Below are 23,875 nucleotides of genomic sequence, written 5' to 3'. Positions count from 1 at the left end.
TACAGGCGCATCCTGGAGATAGCGCAGGTTTGCTCCACATCGCTGCAACAAAGCCAACAGCATAATAAGGTGAGTCAGAGGAATGTTTGATTCCCAGTGGCGATCAAAGTCATGGTTACATCATATTCATGGTTACATCATATTCTAGCCTATTAAGCCTGCAGCAGCGTTAGGTCTAAAACACAAAGTACATACTTGAATTAAACGATATTTTACTGCCAAACAATACCACATCGACGGACTCTTCCTCTTCCTTTCACTGAACGGCCTCTCTGTAGCATGTGATGCTCTTTCATAGTATTTCACCCACAGAACTTCCTCCAAAACTGGCGTCAGTTCTCTCAAACCCTGCTGCTGCCTTACCAACCAACTAGAGTCACGGAATGTTCTAGATCCTTTGTGTCACTTCCCGTCTTCACAGCATCCTCACCAGGAGCAGCTTCCATCTCAGGAAAAGTACGTTCTTTCCTCCTCCCTGAGCAGTACCGCCTCGTCCTTAGTTCCAGCATGAGATCGTGGCAGTGCAGTCCCACATATAGGCTCCACTTCAGATTCTGGTTCTCCTGCCGTGGCCACCACATCGGTGGGGACTTCCTACACTGATGTCCGGAACCTCTCAATCATCCATGATGGTTGGATCCACTTCTTCCAAACTCCTGTTACTGCTGACATTTTGACCTCTTCCCATGAATCATGAATGTTCTTCATGTCATCTAGAATAGTGCATCCTTTCCAGAAGGTTCTCAGTTGACTTTGCCCAGATCCATCAGAAGAATCTCTATTCATGGCAGCTATCACCTTGTGAAATGTAGGTCTTAAACAGTAAGACTTGACAGTCACAACTACTCCTTGATCCATTGGCTACAGAATGGATATTCTGTGTATATGTGTAATCAGGCGTGAAAACAACATAAACCTTCTTGCCCATCTCCGTCAGAGCTCCTGGGTGACCAGGTACATGTCATATTTCAAAAGGAATTTTTTTTTCTGAGCAGTAGGTCTCAAGAGGGGTCTTAAAATATTTAGTAAACCACGCTGTAAACAGATGATGGTCATCCAGGCTTTCTTCTTGTTCCATTGACAGAGCTTAGGCAGAGTAGATTGAGCAGGACTCCCGAGCGCTCTAGGACTTTCAGAATGGTCAGTGAGCACTGGCTTCCCTGAGGGTCACCAGCTTCATTAGCCCCTAACAAGGGAGTCGGCTTGTAGCGGCAGCTTTAAAGCCAGGCAGTGACTTCTCCTCTCCAGCCCCGCCGGTCCTAGACGGCACCTCCTTCCAGTACATAATCTGTTGCTTAGTGCAGCACCTTCAGTAATTATCTGAGCCTGATCTTCTGGAGAACTGGCTGCAGCTCCGATGTCAGCACTGCTGGTTTGTCTTGTACCTGCCTGTTTGGAGACGACTTCTCACGTCTCTCCTTCAACCTCGAGAACCTCTGCTAGCTTACAGCTTTCCCCTGCAGGCTCCTCATCTCTCCCAGCCCTCCTGGAATTGAAGAGAGTGAGGGCCCTGCTCTGGGTTAGGCTTGGGTTCAAGGAAATGCTGTGCCTGGTGTGATCTTCTATCCAGACCAGGAAGACTTTCTTCCTATCGGCAATAAGGCTGGTTTTCTTATCATTCGTGTGTTCACTAGAGAAGCACTTGTGATTTCCTTCAAGAACGTCTCCTGTGTGCTCACAGTGTGGCCGTGTGGTGTAAGAGGGCTGGCTCTCCACCCGTCTGGGCTTTCCACATGCCTTCTCACTAAGCTTGGTCATTTCTAGCTTTTGACCTAAATGAGATGTATGACTTCTCGTTGTACTTGAGGGGTCATTGTACAGTTATTAACTGGCCTAATTTCAATATTGTTGTGTCTCAGTGACAAGGGCTGCCTGAGGAGACGGAGAGATGAGGCAACGGCCAGTCCCTGGAGCAGTCAGCACACAATGTTCATTAAGTTCACCATCTTACATAGCTGTTGCTTATGGGACTACAAAACAATTACAATGGTAACTTCAAAGATCACTGATCACAGATCTCCGCAAATGTAATAATGAAAAAGTCTGAAGTACTGTGAGAACTACCAAAATATGACACAGACACGAAGTGAGCAAGTGCTGTGGGACAAATGGCACCAACAGACTTGCTTAATACAGGGTTTGCCACAAACCTTTGGTACGTAAAGAACACAATGCTCATGATGTGCAATAAAATGAGGCTATGCCTGTAATTCTTTGAAGCAACATGAGGTGCATTCAACCAGGCAATAAAAATTCAGTATCTTCTAACTGTAGGAAATATATATATATATATTTTAAAGATTTTATTTATTTATTCATAGAGATACACACACACAGTGTGAGAGAGAGAGAGAGAGAGAGAGAGAGAGGCAGGCAGAGACACAGGCAGAGGGAGAAGCAGGCTCCATGCAGGGAGCCCGATGTGGGACTTGATCCCGGGTCTCCAGGATCATGCCCTTGGCTGAAGGTGGCGCTAAACCCCTGAGCCACTGGGGCTGCCCTATTTTTAAAGTTTATTTACTTATTTAACGAAGCTCCATGCCTAATGTGGGGCTCAAACCCACGACCCAGAGATCAAACACTCTCTTCTGACTGAGCCAGCAAGGCGCCCCTAACTGTAGGAAATAACTTTATTTACTTTTTTACTTAAACAAAAGCAAATGACATTTATTGTTTGCTTATAGAATTAGGTGCTGTGTTTCACATATTTACATGAATTATCTACTTATATTTCCATATGAAATAACTTATTTTTCACAGCAATTCCCTCATGTTAGACTTTCCCCAAGACAGGATCTCAATTTTCAAATGAAAAAGCCTGTCTATATAAAGTCCCCTTGTGTTCTATGAATGGAAATATTTAAGGTTTTTCCTCACATGGTCGCCATAGCCTGTCTGAGTGAGAGATGAGTGCCAACTCGGAGAACTCGAGAGAGCCAGAGCCAGCCTGTCGGAGAGAAGGGGTTCTGTTACTGGTTCTGCTCCCGCGGGAAACCAAATTCTTCTGTTTCCCTCTTAAAAACTACTCTAGATTTGAAGATAGTAAAATTAAGAGGAAACTTATGTTTGAAGCTATTCATTATGTCCCTTGTCACATATGCCTTCTCCTTCCCTCACTTTCTTTGTTAATTCAGGTATGACATATACAGTAAAGTACACAAATCTTAAGTGTAAAAACTTAATGCATTTTCATAACTGCACCCACCCAGTGGGCTCCAGCTTAGACCTGCCTCGCCTCACTGAGGGGCTGAAGTTCTGACCTCCAGCCTCAGAGGACTCACATAAGTGGACTGCATAACATGCACTGTCCCATGTCCAACATCTTTTGTGGACATTATCTCTGTAAGCCCCGCCCTTGTGGATGTGTGGAGGGGTTTGCCCATTTTTACTGTCATGCAGTATTCCACTCCATGAATGTATCTGTTCTGTAGGAATGGGCAGGTGGGTTATTTCCAGTTCCTGGTACTGGAAACCAGGTGTGAGCAAGAAACCTGCTGTGAGCACTGTGCTGTGTCGGCATGTGCATGGTGTCCCCATGGGCAGCGGGGGAGGGCTGAAGGCACTGCTTCAGGTTCTGGGGACACAGCAAACAACAGTGGTCTCAACCCTCGTGTGCTGTTGCTCTAGAAAGCTTCCACTCGGAGTCCCTTCTCCTTGAACTGGGCCACACTGTCTTCAAATCCAGAATGTGGCATATGCAAGGAACACAGGAGGGCCATGGCCTGGCTCAGCAGCAAAGGGCCAGAGACAGTCTCCCCACCCTGTCCCTGCCCCCAGGGGCCCCCGGTCCTGGCACTCATCATTCATTCAGCTGGCTGCGTTTGTATGAGAGGAGGAGCAGCTCAAACATTCATTTCCTTTTTCAGAACACAAAGTAGGCTTTATATAGACAGGACTTTCTCATTTTAAAATTAAAATCCTGTCTTTAGCACAGTGCCATGTTAGAAGACTACTGTAAGGAAAATAAATGAGTAACAAAGTCAGTCTGTCTGTAAGCAGTGCCCCCAATATGAAGCAAGGTCCTCTGAACAGACTGAGGGTGCACACGAGGCTGCTGGCTCTCTCTGGCCCGTGTGGGAGAGCTCGTGTAATGGGGTTCGCCAGCACAGAGCCGTCTCAGAGGTCATGAGCTGGACTGGGAGAGGGTCCCCCACAAGGACCAAGTGCTGTAGGTCAGGGCCGTGTGGCCTCGGGCAAGCACCAGAGTGGAGATGACATGAAGGAGTCCTGACTCCCCAAAGTACTTAAGAAAAGGTAGCAGCCAGCCATATTTAACAACAGAAACCACTGTAATGGAAGTCGAACAACAGAAGATTACAATTAACAGCTGTTCTTTCACCTCTACTGGAAAAAAACTTTGGCAATATTACTGACAAAGCAACTCTGAAGTTAATTTTTCCAAACCAGAATACAGCTCCTCTATCAGGGTGCACAAGCTTACCCCATGGAAGGGTGTAGCAGTGCTTTGCCCAGCATGGTCCAAGGACCAGTGAGGCTCAGGGATGTTTTGTCACCAGGTCATGATGAGACAGAAACAGAAGATAAGCAACTTAAAAAATTTATAGAGCAATGTGAAATAGTAACTTTTAGACCTGTTAGAGTTCAAATAAACAAGTTTGGCTCATATTTTATATATTTTCTTAAAAATTTATTTTTCTAATAACTGCTTTTTACTTTATTTTACAAGGGTACCAGGTCTATAATGGTTTAGGAAAAAAACCCAGAAACCGACCTTCCTCACTGACAGCTTGAGAGACCTTCAGTGGAGAGCCCTGGCCTAAAAGGCGGCCTCCTGCCCAGAGACTCCACATCCTGGGAGAACACGCAAGTCCAGTTAAAGCAGGGTCCTTGTTAGCTGGTGCTAAAAATAACCCACTTTTGGGAGCTCCAGCAACAGCAAAATGGAATTAAGGTTTATTTATAATAAGCAAATCTAATAAAAGCAATTCTCCTTTGCAGAATCCTTGCAAGTGGCTAAATCTCTCACTTGATCTATTATATTAGTTTCTGGTCAGGAGTGGCCAGAAGGTATTCTGAGATGGCCTCTGGGAACTCTTTGTCATATGTGGGATATGATCTAGGATTTTAGAGTCTCAGCAATGCAGCTCTCACAGCTGCCATGGAGAACAAACTGAGAGAGAAAGCCCTTGGAGAAATCCATGTGTATTCCCTACTTCCCCCACTGTATACATGCTACACATTTAATCCTCAACCCAGCCCCGGGAGAAACATATTACCCACACTTTATAGAAAATGTAATTATCTTACAGATTAACAGATTAATAAATAAAACTATAGAGGTTAAACTATTTATATAGTGTCATAATAACTAGGAGTTTTAATTCTCATTTGGCTGAGCCCAGAATCTAGATTCTTTCTAGTAATGCCTTCTTGAAAGAAAGAGTCAGGGATGCCTGGGTGGGTCTGTCGGTTGAGCGTCTGTCTTTGGCTCAGGTCATGATCTCAGGATCCTGGGATCAAGCCCCACATCGGGCTCCTGGCTCAGCAAGGAGTCTACCTCTCTTATTCCCTCTGCCTTTGTCCCTCCCCCTGCTCTAATAAATAAATAAAAATCTTAAAAAAACAAAACAAACAAACAAACGAGAATCAAAGACAGGAATGATCATCTTCAGTGCCAACAGATAGTCTGTTATTTTCCTACCACATCTCACGCCCCTGGTCCTCCCAGCCTGCAATGGCCTAAGGGACCCTGCGCTGTCTGTCTTCTGTATCCACTGCACTCTGGCCACTGCCGTGGCCCTTCTGTGCTCAGATACACTTGGCTCCTTCCTGCCTAGCCTGAGGTCCTTGTGCTTGGTGGCTCTCTTCCTGGAACACTCTTCCCCAAATGTTCCTGGGGTGACGCCTGCTTGTCATTTCAGCCGCTTGGCCTTCCCCAAAGGCTGTGTGTGCTGGGCCTCCCACCCTGTGCCCAGTCCTCTCTGTTCACAGTCAGGGGCTGACTGAGGACAGCTGGATCTTGAGGACAGGAAAGATAGAAAGTCAGCTCATAGGCCTGGTGGTCATCTTATGGTAGCCACTGGCAGATTTTAGGTCAGAGAGCAACAGGATCAGATTTTAGAAATATCACTGTGGCTCTGGCAGGAAACAATGACCTGACATTTATGTTACTCCAGTCTCCTTGATTTTGTATCTCTGCCTGCTACTCCTGCTAGAAGCAGGCCCCCATCTTGACTATACACTTGCTCTTAGCCCTACTACCTACAACGCCTACCTGACGAACACCCAAACCAAAGATAGGTTAGGGATTATCCACCTCCCCCCACTCTCCACCCCATGACACTAGTACTGATTTGATCTTGAAGCCAACAATGACTAAGTAAGTCATTCTCATTTAAGGACAGCAATACGAAATTCTAATGGGATGCCAATGACCTATGCCATGATCTTAAAAGAATGATCACTCATGACTTGACTCTGGAATGCAAGGCTAGCCCAATCCCAAGCAAAATGTACCCCATTGATCATCATGTCAAAGTCTTTACAGGTTTTTCTTAAAAAGAAAAAAATATATATATATGTAAAATACATACGTGTGTGTGTGTGATATATATATATATATATATGAAATATAGAGCCAGCATTATACCTAATGGAAAAACTATTACAGACAACATCTTTAAAAATAAAAGCAGACAAGGAACTATTTAATATGAAAGTTGGCAAGAGACGCTTCAGAATAGAAATACGAAGTATGTAACAAATGTTGAAATGAAGAAAAAATGCTTTTAAAAGCAACAGAAAACCCACGGAAATCAGAGTTCATGTGATAGATACTGGAAAATACAAGACAAGTGTCTAAAAATCAAATGCATATGCACACATGGAAAATGCACAACCAATGAGCTCAATGAAAATGATACCATTAGAGCAGCAGCAGGAAGCTCTAAGTGGATAGGCAGGAATTTAGCAAGGGAAGTAAGACACACTTAAAAAAAATCATTAAAAGCTGCACAGGAGTAATAAAAGATGCTGGGAACAGACCACAGGGAAGTTCCTGGGCTATGGAGACATCCTCACCAAGGGTACCACAGACCCCTGGGGGCATATTATACAGCTTCGTAAGTGGCCTTTGCACATAACCTGGAAGCTATGTTGAGTCATGGGACACCTGGGTGGCTCAGCGGTTAAGCACCTGCCTTCAGCTCAGGGCATGATCCTGGAGTCCCAGGATCGAGTCCCGCATCAGGCTGCCTGTATGGAGCCTGCTTCTTCCTCTGCCTGTGTCTCTAATGAATAAATAAATAAAATCTTAAAAAAAAAAAAAAAAAAAGCAGCTATGTGGAGTCTTGGAAATGCCCTGTGTGGGGGGTATGGGTTACACAGACTTAGCCATTTATTGAAGCTTGCCCAGGGGTGCCTGGGTGGCTCAGTGGTTGAGCATCTGCCTTTGGCTCAGGGCGTGATCCCGGGGTCCTGGGGTGGAGTCATGCACTGGGCTCCCCACAGGGAGCCTGCTTCTCCCTCTGCCTGTGACTCTGCTTCTCTCGGTCTCTCATGAAAAATGAATAAAATCTTAAAAAAAAAAAAAAAGCTCACCCTACTGTACCCTCTTCTAGGGCTCGTTCAGTGTATGGTCTCTAAATGATCTCAGTGACAAGAGAAAGCCCAATAGCTAACTAGCCAGGTCCTGAGCCTTGTATATGAACACCTGAAACCACTCAGAAGACTGAGTTGGTGTTGAACTCATTAAGCTACTTTCCACTCCCCAGGCTATAGTCACATCTCGCGTGGGTGGGGAGTTCTGAGAACAGTCTTATGACCCATGTCATTAGTCATGCTCATTCCTTCTGCCTGGTGGGGTTTCCGGAACTTGTCTGCTTTGCAAATTCCAATGGATCTCTCAGCCTTGGCTCAACATATCTGGACTCTGGCACCATCCCTGACTCTTCCAAGCACCTGAGGGTTCATCATCTGCCCTTGCTGTGCACAGAGCAGGGCAGAACAGCAGCATGGGCCAGCACGCTGTAACCCTGAGAAAACCCTTTGTTCACGTGCCATCAGTCATACCCAAGACAATGGTATGTAGGTACATCAGTTCGGAATTTGGAGAATTCATAATATGGGCTTTTTCAATCCCGTATCAATGCAGGAAAATAGGCTGTCCGACAAAAGTCTAAGATGTGCTAGGGAACAGCCATTCTTGGAGCCCATTCCAGATCCAAATGGATCTGCTCAGATTACTACAGCAAACAATCACCAGTGTCGGCAGCTTGCCTTATATCATGATATGCTTCAAAGTAAATCATTTAGATTTTTTATAGTTTGAAACTTCTGTTCCAAAGTAAATCCTTCATGGTGCCTATCAACATTTCCTGTACCTTGCTGTAAATGTCTGCAAGAAGAACACCTGGCAAGTTGAGTAAGTGTTCAAAGTACCCACAGCAGGATGGTGCCTTGCACCTCGTGTGTGCCGAGCAGCCCTGCAAAGCAGCCAGGACAGACCCTGCGGCAGGACTCTGGGCTGAATTCGGGCTCTGTTACATGCTGGCTGGGTGACCTCAGGAAATCTCTGCTGTAAAGTGAGGGTGATACAGGAACAGGGTTACCTTCCTTTATCCTGGTTTCCAAAATTTAACAAGCACCAATGACTGGAAATTTATTTTAATTTTAATTTGGAATTGAAGCGAGTTAATTTCAAGACAAAACCTGACCTGAACTGACGTGAAGTCTGCATTCATACCTGTGAATGTGAACATTAAGGTTTTGTGCATGAAGATTAGTGCTAATGGAACAGGACCTCCATGGCATGTGCGCTATACTACACTATCCTTCTAAAGTAAAAAATATTGAATTCTGAAGCACATAAAACCTTCAAGAACTTTGGGTAAAGGATTTTGGACCTGTCTTTTCTTTCTAGGGTGGCTGTGTGGACCAGCTGACTCCATATAGGAGAAATACATCTGGTGGTGAAGGGCATCTGTGACCAGGGTGTATGCCAACTGGCAGTAACCGAGTGTGGGGTGTGTGCGGCGTCTGCAGGCCTCCCAGCATGCTCCCAGTTCCTGTGGGCACTGGGATGGCAGGCTTGCTAAGGGCAGCCCACTGTGCTGGGGGCACTGGCTTCACCAATGGGGAAAACACACCTCACCCAGCCTGAGTGTTTTAATTTTAAACTACAGTTTTAAAAAAATGAGAGCCACTTATGAAGGCTGAAACCACTGTGGCATATCACCAGTAAGTGCTGGTTTCAACGCTTCTCTGCTCGGAAGACTGTAAGCCTTTTGAGAACTATCCCCCACCCTCACCGGTGTCTAGTTCCCCAGCATACAGATTGACACAGACGTGGCTTCAGGGGATGTTTACTGAATCAGAGCATGAGGGACCGGCTGTGGACTACCCAGGGAAAGGTACTGACCAAGAATGTGTGGAAATAGTAGGAGTCCTGGCTCTGTGCAGCCATCCTTCTCAGGCTACCCCAGGAAGACAGAACTAGCTGTGTGGGCTGACTGGGGAGTGGGTCCTGAGGCCGAGGGCACAGAAGTGCTCGGCCATGAGTCCAAAGGGCCTTTGTGTCAAGCGACACATGGAGATAGCTGTGCCTTACTACTTCCCCTCTGCCGCAGGACTTCCAAGGGGGCTGCAGACTTGGGCCGTCCAGATACATGTGGGAGGAGGCCTGCGCCCGTCAGACCATGAGAGGAGGAATGCCGGGAGGGCAGACCATGGGTTCTCAGCTATCTGGTGACACGTGCTGCAGGAGCAAGATAGAAGGTCTTACATGTGAGCTGACCCTTAAGGGGAAGCTGCTTCTGCGAAAACCAAAGAAATACTTACACCTCTGAGCCTGTAATGCCACTACTAAAACCTTGGATATCCGGTCAGAAAAAAGTCCAAAAAAGCAAATAACCCACTACTGCAAGTGTTAGGGACCAGATGTAAAAGGAACTCTCTTGTTCTGAAAAAGATGAACTCCTCCAATCATCCGTGATACAGTGTACTCTGGCAGAGCTTCACAACTGGAAAAAATCCGAATTACCAGAATTAACCAGAAACACCATTACCAGAAATCTCTCCTCTTTTTCCAGCCAGCGCTGATCTTCTTCCATTTCCTGCTGCTGCCGGATTAGCCGCTCTTCCATTAGGTGGGTCGGCAATACCTGCCCAATCCCTCGCAGGTCCAGCGCAGCAGAATCCTGGCAGGGGAGCAAATAAAACAGCACATTCGCTCTCAGGAGTGTATTTAGGATGCTCTTACTGTTTTCTGTGTTTTTCCGAAAATAAATAAGTAAATAAAGCAAAATAGAGGATGGTGGAAAGAGGGTCTTTTATACTCTGCTCATGGGAGCAACTTTCCTGGAGGTTCCAAGTTACCACTTGCCATGCATCTTTAATAAGTACAAAGTCATTCAGCTCCACCTGCAGGATTTATTCTAAAGGAAATTGTCCAGGGCACCTGGGTGGCTCAGTTGGCTGGGGTCTGACTTCGGCTCAGGTCATGATCTCAGGGTCCTGGGATCGAGCCCCGATCCCCGTGTGTCAGGCTCCCTGCTCAGTAGGGTGTCTGCTTGTCCCTCTCCCTCTGTCCCTCCCCACACCCATGCACGTGCTCTCTCTCTCAAATGAATGGATAAGAATCTTAAAAAGAAAGAAAGAAAGAAAGAAAGAAAGAAAGAAAGAAAGAAAGAAAGAGTCCAAGGTATGTGCAGAGAATACATTGCTGGCTGCAGTGAAGAAGTGAAAATGATCTGGATTAGGCTTAGTACACATATGCCACGGAGCACCAAGCAATTGTCAAACATGCGCAGGCAAGGGCAAGGGCATGAGCAGCCAACTCCAGGTCCTCCAGGAGTCCAAGAATCAACATTTACTATCACAGGAGTGGTTCTTGTTTACCAGGCAAATCTGATGACAGTTAACATGGCCCACAGAGTGGGAGGCTCTGCCTCCCTGCTCCTTCCCGAGACACGGCTGGTGCACATGCTGATGACATTCAGCCTGAAGTGCTGCCGTTCAGGTGAGTGGGCTAATGATGGCGGCGGTGTCTCTTTCTTTTAGTAAAAAGGATTCACAGAACCAGGAGGAATTTGAGCAGATGGGAGTGCTTTGACCTTAAAATTAGGCCGTCAAAATCAGTAACTCTTAGGATTCAGAAATAAAAGGTACTCTAGGCCAAGCTTCATCAGCTAACAAACAAAAGCCCAAGAACACCCAGTTTACCTCCACGTTGGGCTGCCACATTGATATCTCCTGTGGTCTATGATTCCATGAATCCGTCTGGTCCAAAAGAGATGCCTGACCTGGGTAGATGCTGCCGGCCATGGCTGGGATCCCATGTGAAGCAGGATAACCAGAGACCTGTGAATGGGGCGCAGCAGGGTCAGGTTCTGACACAGCGTGCTTCTGCACAGTTCTACTTTCCTTGTGCAAGGAAGCAATAAAGATGACAAAAAACACTGTGCAAACAGAACAATGATGCCCAGAGACTCTAAGTCTGGATCCCGGAGCCTGTGGCTATGATACCTTACACGGGAAGGGGCCTCACATATGCAGTTATAAATTAGGAGTCTTGATATGGGGAGATGATCCTGGATTATCCCAATGGACCTCATGTAATAAGCAGGTTCCTTACCAGTGCCAGCGGGAGCAGCAGGGGAGTAGGGAGGAAATGGCTACTGAAGAGTGGTCAGAGATATGGCACCACTGGTCTGAAGGTGGGTTCGGGGGGTGGGGTGGGTGGTGGTGGATCATGGCCAAGGGATGCAGGTGGCCTCTGGAGGGTGGTAAAGGCAAGGAAATGGATTCTCAACTAAAGCCTCAGGAAAGGTAATCTATGAAGGCCATGTAGAAAAGCAGTGCAAATATACACCAGGAAATCAGAAATCATTTACTCTGCATCCTTGATGCAAAAGCAATAGGAGCCATGAATGTGGCTCTGTGGGCGCTCCTCTAGAGCACCTCTTCTCTAACAAGCTAGGGCTGACAATGAGAGACACAGGCATTGCGTTCTATGATGATTATGGCAAAGAAAAGACTTTCAGGTGCACAAGGAGAAAAATCCCAGGGCAGAGGGAAAACGAGAGGAGTTTCTTTATGTGGCATTCTTCCTCGATTACGAGAGGCCAGAACCAGCATTTGTTTCCATAACTCACTGGGTTAGTACTGGATGGCCGGGTGGTCAGTTAATTTTGTAATGAGTTAAGAGATAGCTAAAGCCGTATTTCCATACATCAACACATTCTTCAACAAAGACTTTGTGTATTTGTTAGGTCTCTGGTCATTGATTTATACCAAAATTGCATACCGACAACATGTAACTAATGAACTTTCAAGTAAGATGTACAAATTGTTCTCACAGTTTACTTGAATGCAAGTACTTCAATACAAAAATTCTACTAAACATAAAATGATATATCACTACCATTCTCGGTCGTATTACTGCCAAAGAACTTCTAGCAGTTTGCCCAACAAAGAGATTTAAAATATCCTGTATCACACCAACCCTGTGAAAGGACTGATGGGCATTTTAGCCAAGAAGGAACACGACATAACACCAAGTGATGCCCTGTAGCTGTTCTCATTTACAAGATAAGGAAACCTGGGGCCTGGGAGAACTTAATCACTCATTTGATGAAAATAAGAATGTTTTAATTTATCCACTGAAACTTAACTCTGTTCTACACACTGTGGTAGGCACTTAAAGCAGAGACAAGCCCCTGTCCTCATGGGTTTCCACTTGGGGTGGGGGGAGCCACAGATGAACAAGTACCAGAGCCAGGTAGCAAAAGGGGCACAGGCCGCTGTGGAGGGCCCATGGAGGCCTGTGTTCTCTCTGCCGCATCAGCGGAAGCTGTCACACTTACTCTAAACAAGTCTGGTGTCCGAGTCCTGCTCAGTGCCTGTCTTCCTTCCTCAGGCCATCCATACACCCCCCGCTGCTCTGACCACTAGCCTAGGTCAGGGTGCTGGCTCCCCAAGGATGAACCACAGCCCAAGGCAACCAGTAACCTAGACTTATAGCAAGAGGAGGGTCCTGTGAGCTCCTGCCTCAAGGGGGAGGGCACCTCACTCATCTTCATGCTCTCAGGGCCAAGGACAGTGCCAGGCAGAGGGCATGAGTACTCCCGGCCAGCCTGCTGGCTGAGGAGCTGCCCAGTGATTCTCGCCTCCCTGGAGCAAGGGGGTGTCTCACAACAGTGTCTCCCTAGACAGGTCTCTCAGGCTCAGCATCACCTCGGGTGCTGGTCAACAGCCTGGTGCTCTTGGGCCCCACTTCAGAATTAGTACAGTGGGACTGGAGACAGTAAAGCAGGTGAAGAGCCTGCTGCAGACACCATTCCAGTGTTCCAAAGTACCATCATCCTTTCCAGTGTGGAAGGGCCGGCACTCTCCCTGGGACCGTATGCTAATAGCAAAGTGCTTGTCCATCCAGATCTAAGAGGCCTGGATTTAAATCAGAGTTGAGAGGCATGTAAAGGAATAAAAATGCTTTCATTTGACCCTCAGCAACCCTGCAAAGGAGGCATGGTAAGTGAGCCTCTCTTTTTGCTCCCGGAGAAACATGTGAAAGGAGATGGCAGTGAAGGGAACTTTTAGCTTCTTCCTCTCTGGACAAAGACTCAAGGACTCCCCATTGCTTGTGTTGTGTTTGAGCTATCTTCTTCAGTTGAGTGCTTTCTATTCAAGGCTGATATCACAACTGACCCTGTCAGCCAGCTAGGAGTACCAGCCAGTTATATAAAAAGTACAGCTACAAAAGAGCCACAGCCGACACAAATTATGAGGTGATCTTATTTCCTAGAAGTAATTTGGCCTATTATCCAGATCACATTACCATGGGTACACGATCTGTGGTATGGTCACCCAGTGCAATACTTCTCAGCATTAAAAAGTTGTGAATTGCTGACACCCTCATTGGGATGTCAACGCACAGACATCACACCAGTAAAAGCAGCTGAGCATGAAAGAGTAGACCCTATTTGATCCATTCATCTGGAAGTCCAGAACACGCAACGCCAATCATTGCTGATGGTCAGAGAGCAGTTGTGCCCAGACAGCAGGTGGCTGCCGGGAGGAGCTTCCAGGGTCACAGAAATGTTCTCTGCCCTGGTGTGGTGTGGGGGACACAGCTGTGCCCTTCATCAGAACTGAGATCTCAGCATTTCACCTTAAGTAAGTTATGCCTCCAAAAAGCAAATACTCTTCCCTCCAAACCAGAAACATTACTGACTTTGCTTCTAGTCCTTTTCTTTCAAGGATCCTCTTTTCTAACTTGTAGAAGATATTTCCCTGTAAGAAGGTATTTGACACTCTTTCCACATCTGTCCATAAGGCATCTTGTCTAGTTTTTTAGGTAAATTTGAATGTTATTCTTGCCTTCCAGAAAAACTGTCCAGTTCATTACTACTTCTGTATAGTAGGAGCCACCAGGTTCACCCTACACCTTGCACAAAGGGAGGAGAGGAATGGAGTGGAGAATGTGGGGCAGGGCACCTTCCCAGCTGCTGCTTTAAGGCTGAGGGGCCGACTACAGCCCTCTGGGCTGGTGACATGACATCTACCTAGACAATTACTTAGTGGGTTACTTTCTTAGCTTTCTGCTTGACAAATCATAGTCCTAAGTACAGAAATAAAGAGTATAAATACATACAATGTCCCTCTCCGCCCTCAAACGTGGAGAATAAAAGAATGTCTCACACATACCTGGTAATGATTGGTTTGTACCATGTGCTGTGGACTGGGATAAAATCCTTCGCTGGACCTTGGACTAGGGTAACCGGGTCTGCTGGGCTGTGAAAAAATCAACAGAGCATATGAATAAGTATTTGAAAATTCTGTTCAATTTATGTTTTACTGAAAAAGGTATTTCTCCAAAAGACTTTAGGTGGAAAGAATGATAAAGAGTGTCCAGACACTTCAGTGGAGGAGACACTCTCCCATAAACATCAAAGACAGCAGGGTATTCCTATGTGAAAACATGAAGCTGGATCCCTAGCTCACAATACACACACAGATGAACTCAAAATGGTCACAGATCTAAACGTAAGAGGTAAAACTGTAAAACTCTTAGAGGGATCCCTGGGGGGCTCAGCAGTTTAGTGCCTGCCTTCAGCCCAGGGCGTGATCCTGGAGTCCCGGGATCGAGTCCCACATCGGGCTCCCTGAATGGAGCCTGCTTCTCCCTCTGCCTGTGTCTCTGCCTCTCTCTGTGTGTCTCTCATGAATAAATAAATAAAATCTTAAAAAACAAAACAAAAACACTCTTAGAGAACTGGCCAGTCTTTGTAACCCTGGGTAGGCAATGGTTTTGTAGATATGAAACCAAAAGCTCAATCAATAAGAGAGAAAAAGATAAATTGTACATCATCCAAATTAAAAGCTTCTGTGCCGCAAATGGCACCGCCAAGAAAGAGACAACCCACAGAATGGAAGAAAATACTTGCAAATCCTGTATGAGAGTCATATCCAGAATACACAAAGAACTACTGTATCTCAACAAGCTTAGGGGAGCACCACCCATCCTTTGAGTCTTCTACGGCGATTTCCTGAAATCTCCTGATTTTTCCCACCCAATGTAACACCTAAGTCCTCTGCAACATTGCTGAAAGCCCTGCTTCAAACTCTGATGGATGCAGCTACCTCTGTCCTTGCTCTAACTCTGCTACTGTGGGGCTGTTCAATCTTTGAGGGTGGAAGATGCAGCCTACACTTTGGTGGCCCAGATGCGATTCACCCCAAACTTTAAAAAAAATATTTTATTTACTTAGTCAATCATGAGAGACAGGGAGAGGGAGGCAGAGACATAGGCAGAGGGAGAAGCAGGCTCCCTGATGGGAGCCCAATGTGGGACTTGATCCCAGGACCCTGGGATCATGCCCTGAGCCGAAGGCAGATGCTCAATCACTGAGAAACCCAGATGCCCCATTTCACCCCAAACTTAACCAAGCATGAGGATGGATCCCCAAGACCTCTGGAAACAGGAAAGGGGCACCAAGGGTCACAGACTTTACTGTGTTCAGGGTGGCAATTTCCAAAGTACGTTCCAGGAAGCCCAAGGGACTACCCTTCAGATTTGTATTTTTAAAGGTTTCATTTAAACAAGTGGTTAAAAGAGGTCAAGGAAAACAACAAAATTCGACTATCTCTATTCTGATAGAGTGGCAGCACTCGTGGCACAGGTATGTGTTAACATGTACGCATTGCCATGGTGGTATGGGAAAGGCTCCCGGAGCCCAAGCATGGAAGGATGCAGAGCCAAGAATCAGGACAGGAAACAGAGCTATCTGACAGTTGTATAGTTGCGTCCGCTAGCTTAGATTCTGGAGGTGGCATGTAAATAACACAGGCAAAAATAAAAACTTTTACTCAGTATGGCCAATGTGCACTGAACTACGTGCTTTACGTACAGTGTGACAATCTGAAGACCAATGCCACCCAAGAATATTATCACCCTATTTTAAAGAGGATAAAACCAGGGCTCAGAGAAGTCAGGCAGTGTGAACAGGCTGCACAGTGCCTCCTGGCAGATCTGCTTGACTCCAAACTCTGCTATGTGGTGATGCCACTCTATGACAAGCACACCTTGACTCAACAAATAATAAAGGAAAAAATAAAAAGGGATCGATCAAAAACTGGCAAAATCTCCATACAACATCCCAGAGGGACTCAAATACTTGGTGGGTAGCCAAAGAGAGCGCTTACAAGGTTCAAGATAAAACAACAGGTAAAAAGATGAAAACAAGTTCTGTGGCAGACAAAACTATTGCACAAAGAACACCACAAAGCCAGATTCTGCTCACTAGTGGCTGTGCACTAGTGAATGCACACGTGCCATCACACAGCTCTGCCTGTGTTCTCCACAAACGGGGAGCCAGCACGGTAGGCGGGGGCAGGCTGGGGACCAGAGGGCCAGCATTTGAGGTCAGGGCGACTCACTGCTCTGCCTCCACATTCTCAACAGGGAGCTGGGGACAGGGCTCTTATGAAGGTAGAACAACATGTCATGCTTTGCGGATGGCTTCCGTGCGAGCGGCCAAAAGTGTCAATTCCTACTAAGTACTACGATTCAGCAGGGTTGCTCCCTCCTTCTCAAAGACACAAACCTGGATTGTAATATTTCTTAACAAAGCAAACTATGGAGCTGTTGAAGTCCTGTCGAGTGAGGAGGAAGAGAGGAAAAACCAAGACATCCTAGACCAAGGGCATCCTAGACCAAGGGAATCAGGTGGGGGCGCTCCGGCCAGGGGTCCCAAGGACATTGATCTTCAAATTATCACACTGTATGTAAAGCACGTAGTTCAGTGCACATTGGCCATTTGAGAGGGCGCAGCTGCTGAGCACCACACGTCCGGCACCCAAGGTGAGAGCAACAGGGCCCGCTCTCCCCTGAGACCCTTGCTCAACCCTATGGAGGTAAAGCAACAACAAAGTCCTATGATCTGAACCCAGGTAACACTTGGCAGAGTTTCTCAGACACTGAACCTCCTACAATAACAACTCCCGTGTATATGGAAGGACAATGTTAATTTGCTTTGTTTGAACTTTACCAAGATTTTCTGTCATTCTAGAAAATCACATCACATGACCAGTGAAATTCGTGCTCGGCTGTGGCCATAGGCTCTGCGTTTACAGGTGCTGCCGATGTGGTGTGTCCACACACGGGAGCAAGCACCTGGCCACCTCACCACTCCTGGGGGTGTAATCCCACCTGAGCGGCTCCCCCAGGGGGGTGCATGCTGTTTTAGCTTTCTTGTACAGTCAGCGGTCTCCTGGAAGAACTGGCATTTTGAAATTAGTGTTGTTATTTTACTGCCTATGTATTTTACTTGAGAGCTAGCAGTGGGACATCATAAATGCTTCCTACAGAAGAGGAGCACTGCCTCCTGTTAGGGCTGAGAAACACTTCTGAGGCACCTACTCTGAACACTTTATCTTCCAGACCCCTTTATATTTTCAAAAATTACTGAGGACTCCAAGGGCTTTTGTTTATCGGGAATGTATCTACCCATGTTTATGCTATTAAAGTTAAAACACTTAAAAATAACAACTAATTACATGTTTAAAAAAATATTTTTCAAAATTAAATAAATCAGCAAGCAGAGTGGCACCCGTTGCATGTGTGTATGTAAATTCCTCTAATGGCGGGCCTGGGAGAAGGTTGTCGGCTCTCACGCTGGCTTCTGCACGGTCTGCTGTGCTGTCTCGCTGTGGCACACAAAGAAAATCCAGCCTCACACAGCCGTGCAGCTGGGTAGGGGAGGAGTCCGTTAACAGTTTCTTGGCACTGTTGTGGGCATGGCTTCTGACATTATACCCCAACGCAGAAAGTGCTGGTTTCTGAAAGTGTGGAATCTGAAACCGTATCTATCATTATCTGTTACGTTAAGACCCATGACTCCGTCTTGTACTGTGAATGGATCGTCTACCCATGTGTGATTCTGTGACATCCTGCAGTGATTATCTGGAAAACACGAGTCACTGACTTATGTGGACCTTCGCAATGCCCACCCGTTTCAGTCTCCACATGCAAAGAAATCACATTTGTTAATATCACTCTGAGCTCATCAGAAAAGCCTCCAAATTGGGAAGCTGTCAAGGTTATGGTGATGGATGTTTTTTGAAATTCTAAATTTTGCTTGGAAACTTGAATTTTATCATCAGCAACAAACACTATCAGTTACTTTCCCTGATGACACGGTCTTGTTTCTTTCCTTCTTGAGAGGATGTCTGCCAAATGCACAACTCTGAACAGCCACAGTGTCTGCCCACCCTACTTTCAAGAAAAACTGGTTTTCTGTGAGAAAAGTGTTTAGTTCCACTACTCAGCTGCACAGCAAGTGTCTTTCCTGACTTGCTGTTTCCTCCCACAGAAGACCTGTGGCTGCTTCATCCGGGTCATTCTTCTTTTTTTTTTTAATTAATTTTTATTGGTGTTCAATTTACCAACATACAGAAAAACACCCAGTGCTCATCCCGTCAAGTGTCCCCCTCAGTGCCCGTCACCCATTCCCCTCCAACACCCGCCCTCCTCCCCTTCCACCACCCCTAGTTCGTTTCCCCGAGTTAGGAGTCTTTATGTTCTGTCTCCCTTCCTGATATTTCCCAACATTTCTTCTCCCTTCCTTTATATTCCCTTTCACTATTATTCATATTCCCCAAATGAATGAGAACATACACTGTTTGTCCTTCTCCGATTGACTTATTTCACTCAGCATAATACCCTCCAGTTCCATCCACGTTGAAGCAAATGGTGGGTAAAGAAGATGTGGTTTATGTAAACGGGTCATTCTTCTGCACGCTGGCATCTCTTTCTTGCGTGAGCACGGTGGTAAAGAATAGAGTGGTGACCAGCACGGCCTGGCATGTGCCAAGGTGATCATAGCTTTGTCCACTGTTATGTCTGCAACGGGACTGCAAATGTCAGCAGAGTGGACAAGGCCAATGACATGTGGACATTATTATGAAACGGTTTTGCTCTCACGGCCTTCTGAAATGGTCTCGGGGGCCCAGAGGTCCAAGAAATACATTTCAAAAACCACGGAAAAGGCTATTTTTAGCTCGAGGCTCTCCACTGATCTGATGGGAACGTGCAGAACAACTTGCAGCAATGAAATGAACCCAAAGTGGGGCTCCCTGGGCTGCACTCCTCTTGGACAAATTTCTCTGAAGATTATTATTGTGAGAAAAAAACTAGTACTAAGTACCCATGAAGAAATTGGTGGGATCCCTGGGTGGCTCAGTGATTTGGAGCCTGCCTTTGGCTCAGGGCCTGATCCTGGAGACCCAGGATTGAGTCCCACATCGGGCTCCCTGCAGGGAGCCTGCTTCTCCCTCTGCCTGTGTGTCTTTGTCTCTCTCTCTCTCTGGGTGTTTCTCATGAATAAATAAATAAAATCATAAAAAAAAATGGTAACATATCTTTAATAATTAGCTTTGTGGTTATAATGCCTTTGCCATTAAGTATAACTAAGCTTTTAGTTTTTTGGTTTTTTTTGGTAAAGATTTTATTTATTTATTTATTTTGGAGAAAGAGAGAGCATGAGCTGGGGAAGCAGCAGAGGGAGAGTGAGAAGCAGACTCCCCGCTGAGCAGGGAGCAGAATGTGGGGCTGGCATTGTGACCTGAGCCCAAGGCAGACTAAGCTTTTAATTTAAAATCTTGAATGTGGGGGAAGAAAAATATTTCGCTTTAAAAACCTAATTACGTTTTTTACAAGTTTTTACATTACAAGTTTTATTAGTACACAACATTCATCTATAAAAGTCCGAGATCCTACAGAAACTGACGAAATTTAAGTGGAATTTGTTGTGAAAAGACAGCACTGTCAGAACTAAATAAATGGAGAAGGCTCAAGAGCTCCCACTTCATAGGGTGGAGAAAAGTCCAGGATGCAATGCCGGGTTAGCATCCTGGAGACAAGCGACTCACTTGTAGATGGGTCAAATACAGTAAAACTTTATGTAAAAGCAGAGTCTGAATCTGTGGATTACCATGGAGAAGGGAAAAACTTCATCCAGACCCAATTCTGACTGGCAAGGGTACTGAATAATTATCGTATTTGTTTATAGCCATCAAGCATCTGTGTATTTATACTAGTGTAGATGGTTTCCTAGCCATGGAAACTTTTAATCCATGGGTTGTCAACCTTTTCCTCCAGGTGTCAAAGAGCAAATATTTTAATCTGTGACACTACTCAACCCTGCCTGTGCAGGCTGAAGCCAGCCAGGGACAAGACACAAATGAAACATGCAATTCATTCCAATAAAACTCTGATCACAAAAACAGGCAGTGGGTGATAGTTTGCTGATCCACTTTAAAGGGCAGAACAATCTCTGATTATAGAGAAGAGCCTCAAAATAGGCACTCTGAAAACCTCTCAAAACCAGACAGAAATGCCTTTGGTATTCTAAATCAGAAAAAATCTAACCTCATACTACAGCTTCTAAAATTTAGCCAAATTTTAAACATCCTACCGACTGAGATACAGAAGAACACTGACAGACCAAGTTCCTGAATTCTGTGGGCTCAGGGGGAGTGCTGCAAGGTGTGGTGCTCATCACCAAGTGTGTGCAGTACCTGACACCTCCGTGACTCCCTCAAGCACCGCAGATGCAGGACCTCACGTGGCCTTCACTACACCCCCGAGGCGTAGGGATGTTAACATCCTTGCTTCACAGTGAGGACAGTGAGGCTGTTGGTAGAAGGACCGCCCAGTCATCAGAGTCTCTGTGAAGAGACTCGCTTGGCCCCTAGGCCCAAGGAACTAGCTTTGAGACTCTCCCACCTCCCAGGCCCTGTCCGTTGTCCTGCTGCCCCCCAAGTTAAGAAACAGGCAAATGTGTATATACAAAGGGGAGGGCCTTACATGTTGGGACGGGGAGCTCTCAGTTTTTCTGTGGGTAACTAAGGGTTTACGGTTGTTGTTAACCAGGAGACACAGAAGAAACACCAGCTGACAGGTGGCGTGGCTATCCTCCTCTGGGCCCCAGCTTTTCTACCCGTTCAGGAGGCTGGATTAGGGAACCCTTCACCTCTAAAACTCTGAAGAACTACGTCAGTCACATCTAGTCACCTTAAATGTGTGACTACTACTGTGAGTTACTACTACACAGTTGAAAACATCAACCAAGAAAATACAAGCTTTCAGGCCTTGTAAAAAAAAAATAGGTATAATATTTAAATAGTACTTTGTGCTAACAGACTTCTGATTATTTATTTTTTTAATTTTTATTTATTTATGATAGTCACACACACACACACACAGAGAGAGAGAGAGAGAGAGAGAGAGAGAGAGAGGCAGAGACACAGGCAGAGGGAGAAGCAGGCTCCATGCACCGGGAGCCCGATGTGGGACTTGATCCCGGGTCTCCAGGATCGCACCCTGGGCCAAAGGCAGGCGCCAAACCGCTGTGCCACCCAGGGATCCCGACTTCTGATTATTTTTCAAAAAAGAAAATCAGATAAAGAATTGTCAGCTTCTTACTATATTTTTAGCTCATTAAATAGTAGGTAAAGTCTATTATCTATTTATATTCCAGAAAATGCTGTAAACTGGATTATTCATGACAAGTAAGCCACTGTGTGAAAATACCACTCTGTCAAATGCAAAAGGGTATAAAAAATTCTTAATCTCATGAGTGTTTAAGGGCCAGCTATGTCCCAAACCCCAGCCACAGTGTGGCTGAGCAACAGGGAAAGGTTCTGGCCACCTCCCAGAGGTTGAGGATGTGGAGACAGTGGGCAGCCAAGGCCTGGGGATGTTGCCAGCAGATCTTAACATGCAAATGCAACGTGCCTCCAGTTCCCATACCTAGAAGCCAGCCACGGACGGCAGACAGGCAGAGAATGCACAAAGCTCTCAACCAGACCCACCCCAAAAGGAGTGGGGTTGGGTGCACTGTGACTCAATTTGAAATAGAACAAGAGTAAAGCATTCAGGGGGCTGCTGTTAGTCCAGCTGCGGTGTTCATCCTGACTCGATCCTTTAGCGAGGTCCCTGACAGCCAACAAAGGAAACTCCTTCTGAAGTCTGAGGATGGGGGTGGGGAGCTCAGGGAGAGCCTGTGAGGACCACAGCTAACCTAACGGCTGAGGCTGAGACAGCTGAAATGCAAACTGAGGAATGAGTGCAGGAGAGGGTTAACACGCCGGGCAAACGGGCAGGAGCACAGGAGCTATGTCTACCCCTAGAACCACCTGATGCTTGGCTGCCTCCCACACACAGCACTGCTTACACCATCCACCCGGAAAGTTAGCAGGAGCGATGCCAAAACTGGGGCAGGGGCCTTTGCTACCTTGGGTGGAGCTTCGTCGGACCCTCCGGAGTCCCAGGATACTGTGACCTGTCTTCTGGACTCCATCCTCATCCGTTCTTCTTGCTGCACCTTCTCCTCCTCCAGGATTGTGCTAGAGAGACAATACATGGTTTAAGGGGAGCTGACAGCCAGAGGGAGCGAGCACACACCAGACCCCACCCGGCTTAGCTGAGGAGCACCAGCTGGCTAGCTGGAGGATAACAATAAGGAAAGGGAGAGCGGATCAGGTTTCTAACTGCACAGGAGGACTCTAGAATAGCCTCAGTGCCAAAGGCAAGTCCGTTTGCAGCACAGCGTAGGTAAGAAGACAGCTGGGAGGACCAGGGGAGCTTGCGGAAAACCACAGACGAGCCGGGGCGGGGGATGTCTGTACTCCCAAGGTACTTGGAGCCAAAGAGAACTGCCCTGAGAAATCCCAAGCCGGCTTCGTCTGGCACCGGCGAGCAGTCCGGGGCCGGGCTCGCACACGCACACGCACACGGGCGCCCACGTCCTGTGACCGCCTCGGCGCGCCGGGCGACGGCCTCCGGGCGCGGCTCACTGCTCTCGCCCCAACCTCCCGCTGCCCGGGGCTTCATCTCACCCGGGGGTGACGACCGGGCCCCCCCCCCCCCCGGCCCCGCCCCCCCGCCCGGTCCTCACCGCTGCGCGGCCTGGGGAGCAGCGCGGCTCATTCAGCTCCCGAGCCTCCCCTCGGGGGAGCCGCCGCCAGCGGAAGAGCGAGGTCAGCCGCGGCCCCTTCTAATCTGGGAATCGGCTCAGCTGCTCCGGAGGGACATTCCTGCCTGCCGGCCGCGCGGCCTCCCCTCCCACTCGAGCTGAGTGCGCGGCTCCGGCTCCGGCTCCGGCTCCGGCTCCCGGGCTCTGAGTCAGCAAACCCTTCCCATTTACTACGGCCCAGACCGAAGGGTGTTTCTTTCTTCCCTTTTTTTTTCTTTTAAAGGCACGGGAATGTTCTGCTCCGTGGTGACATGAGCGCCTCAGGAGGAAGCTCTCAGCCACACGATTCCACTCCCTCCTGACAATGATTTTGGTTTCCTTGGTCCCCGGCGCTGGGACGGTGCGCGACTGGCAAGGGGCGCGGGCCAGCCCCGCGGGGA

At 47.0% G+C, this 23,875-nt stretch overlaps 1 protein-coding gene across 41 annotated transcripts in view; it reads right to left on the bottom strand.

Annotated features, from left to right (window-relative positions):
• Positions 1-23,875, bottom strand: part of PTK2 (protein tyrosine kinase 2) — a 262,273-nt gene that overhangs the window by 16,993 nt on the left and 221,405 nt on the right. For 39 of the 41 annotated variants that reach the window (XR_011996488.1, XR_011996489.1, XM_072733844.1 and 36 more), the window contains 4 exons: positions 22,755-22,866; positions 14,665-14,751; positions 11,182-11,319; positions 10,026-10,157 (listed from right to left, as the gene is read on the bottom strand). Coding sequence is in view for 39 of the 41 variants with exons in the window: in XM_072733844.1 (XP_072589945.1) it covers positions 10,026-10,157; positions 11,182-11,319; positions 14,665-14,751; positions 22,755-22,866 (469 nt within the window). In the remaining 2 variants the exon portion in view is untranslated. Of the gene's footprint in view, positions 1-10,025; positions 10,158-11,181; positions 11,320-14,664; positions 14,752-22,754; positions 22,867-23,417; positions 23,656-23,875 lie in introns of those variants that run through there. The other 2 variants (XM_072733862.1, XM_072733863.1) reach the window with 1 other exon arrangement.

This window comes from Vulpes vulpes, chromosome 13, assembly GCF_048418805.1.
Source record: "Vulpes vulpes isolate BD-2025 chromosome 13, VulVul3, whole genome shotgun sequence".
In the NCBI taxonomy this organism is placed as follows: Eukaryota; Metazoa; Chordata; class Mammalia; order Carnivora; family Canidae; genus Vulpes; species Vulpes vulpes.
Note: the sequence above shows the minus strand (reverse complement) of the source record. Positions and strands in the feature narration are given on the sequence as shown.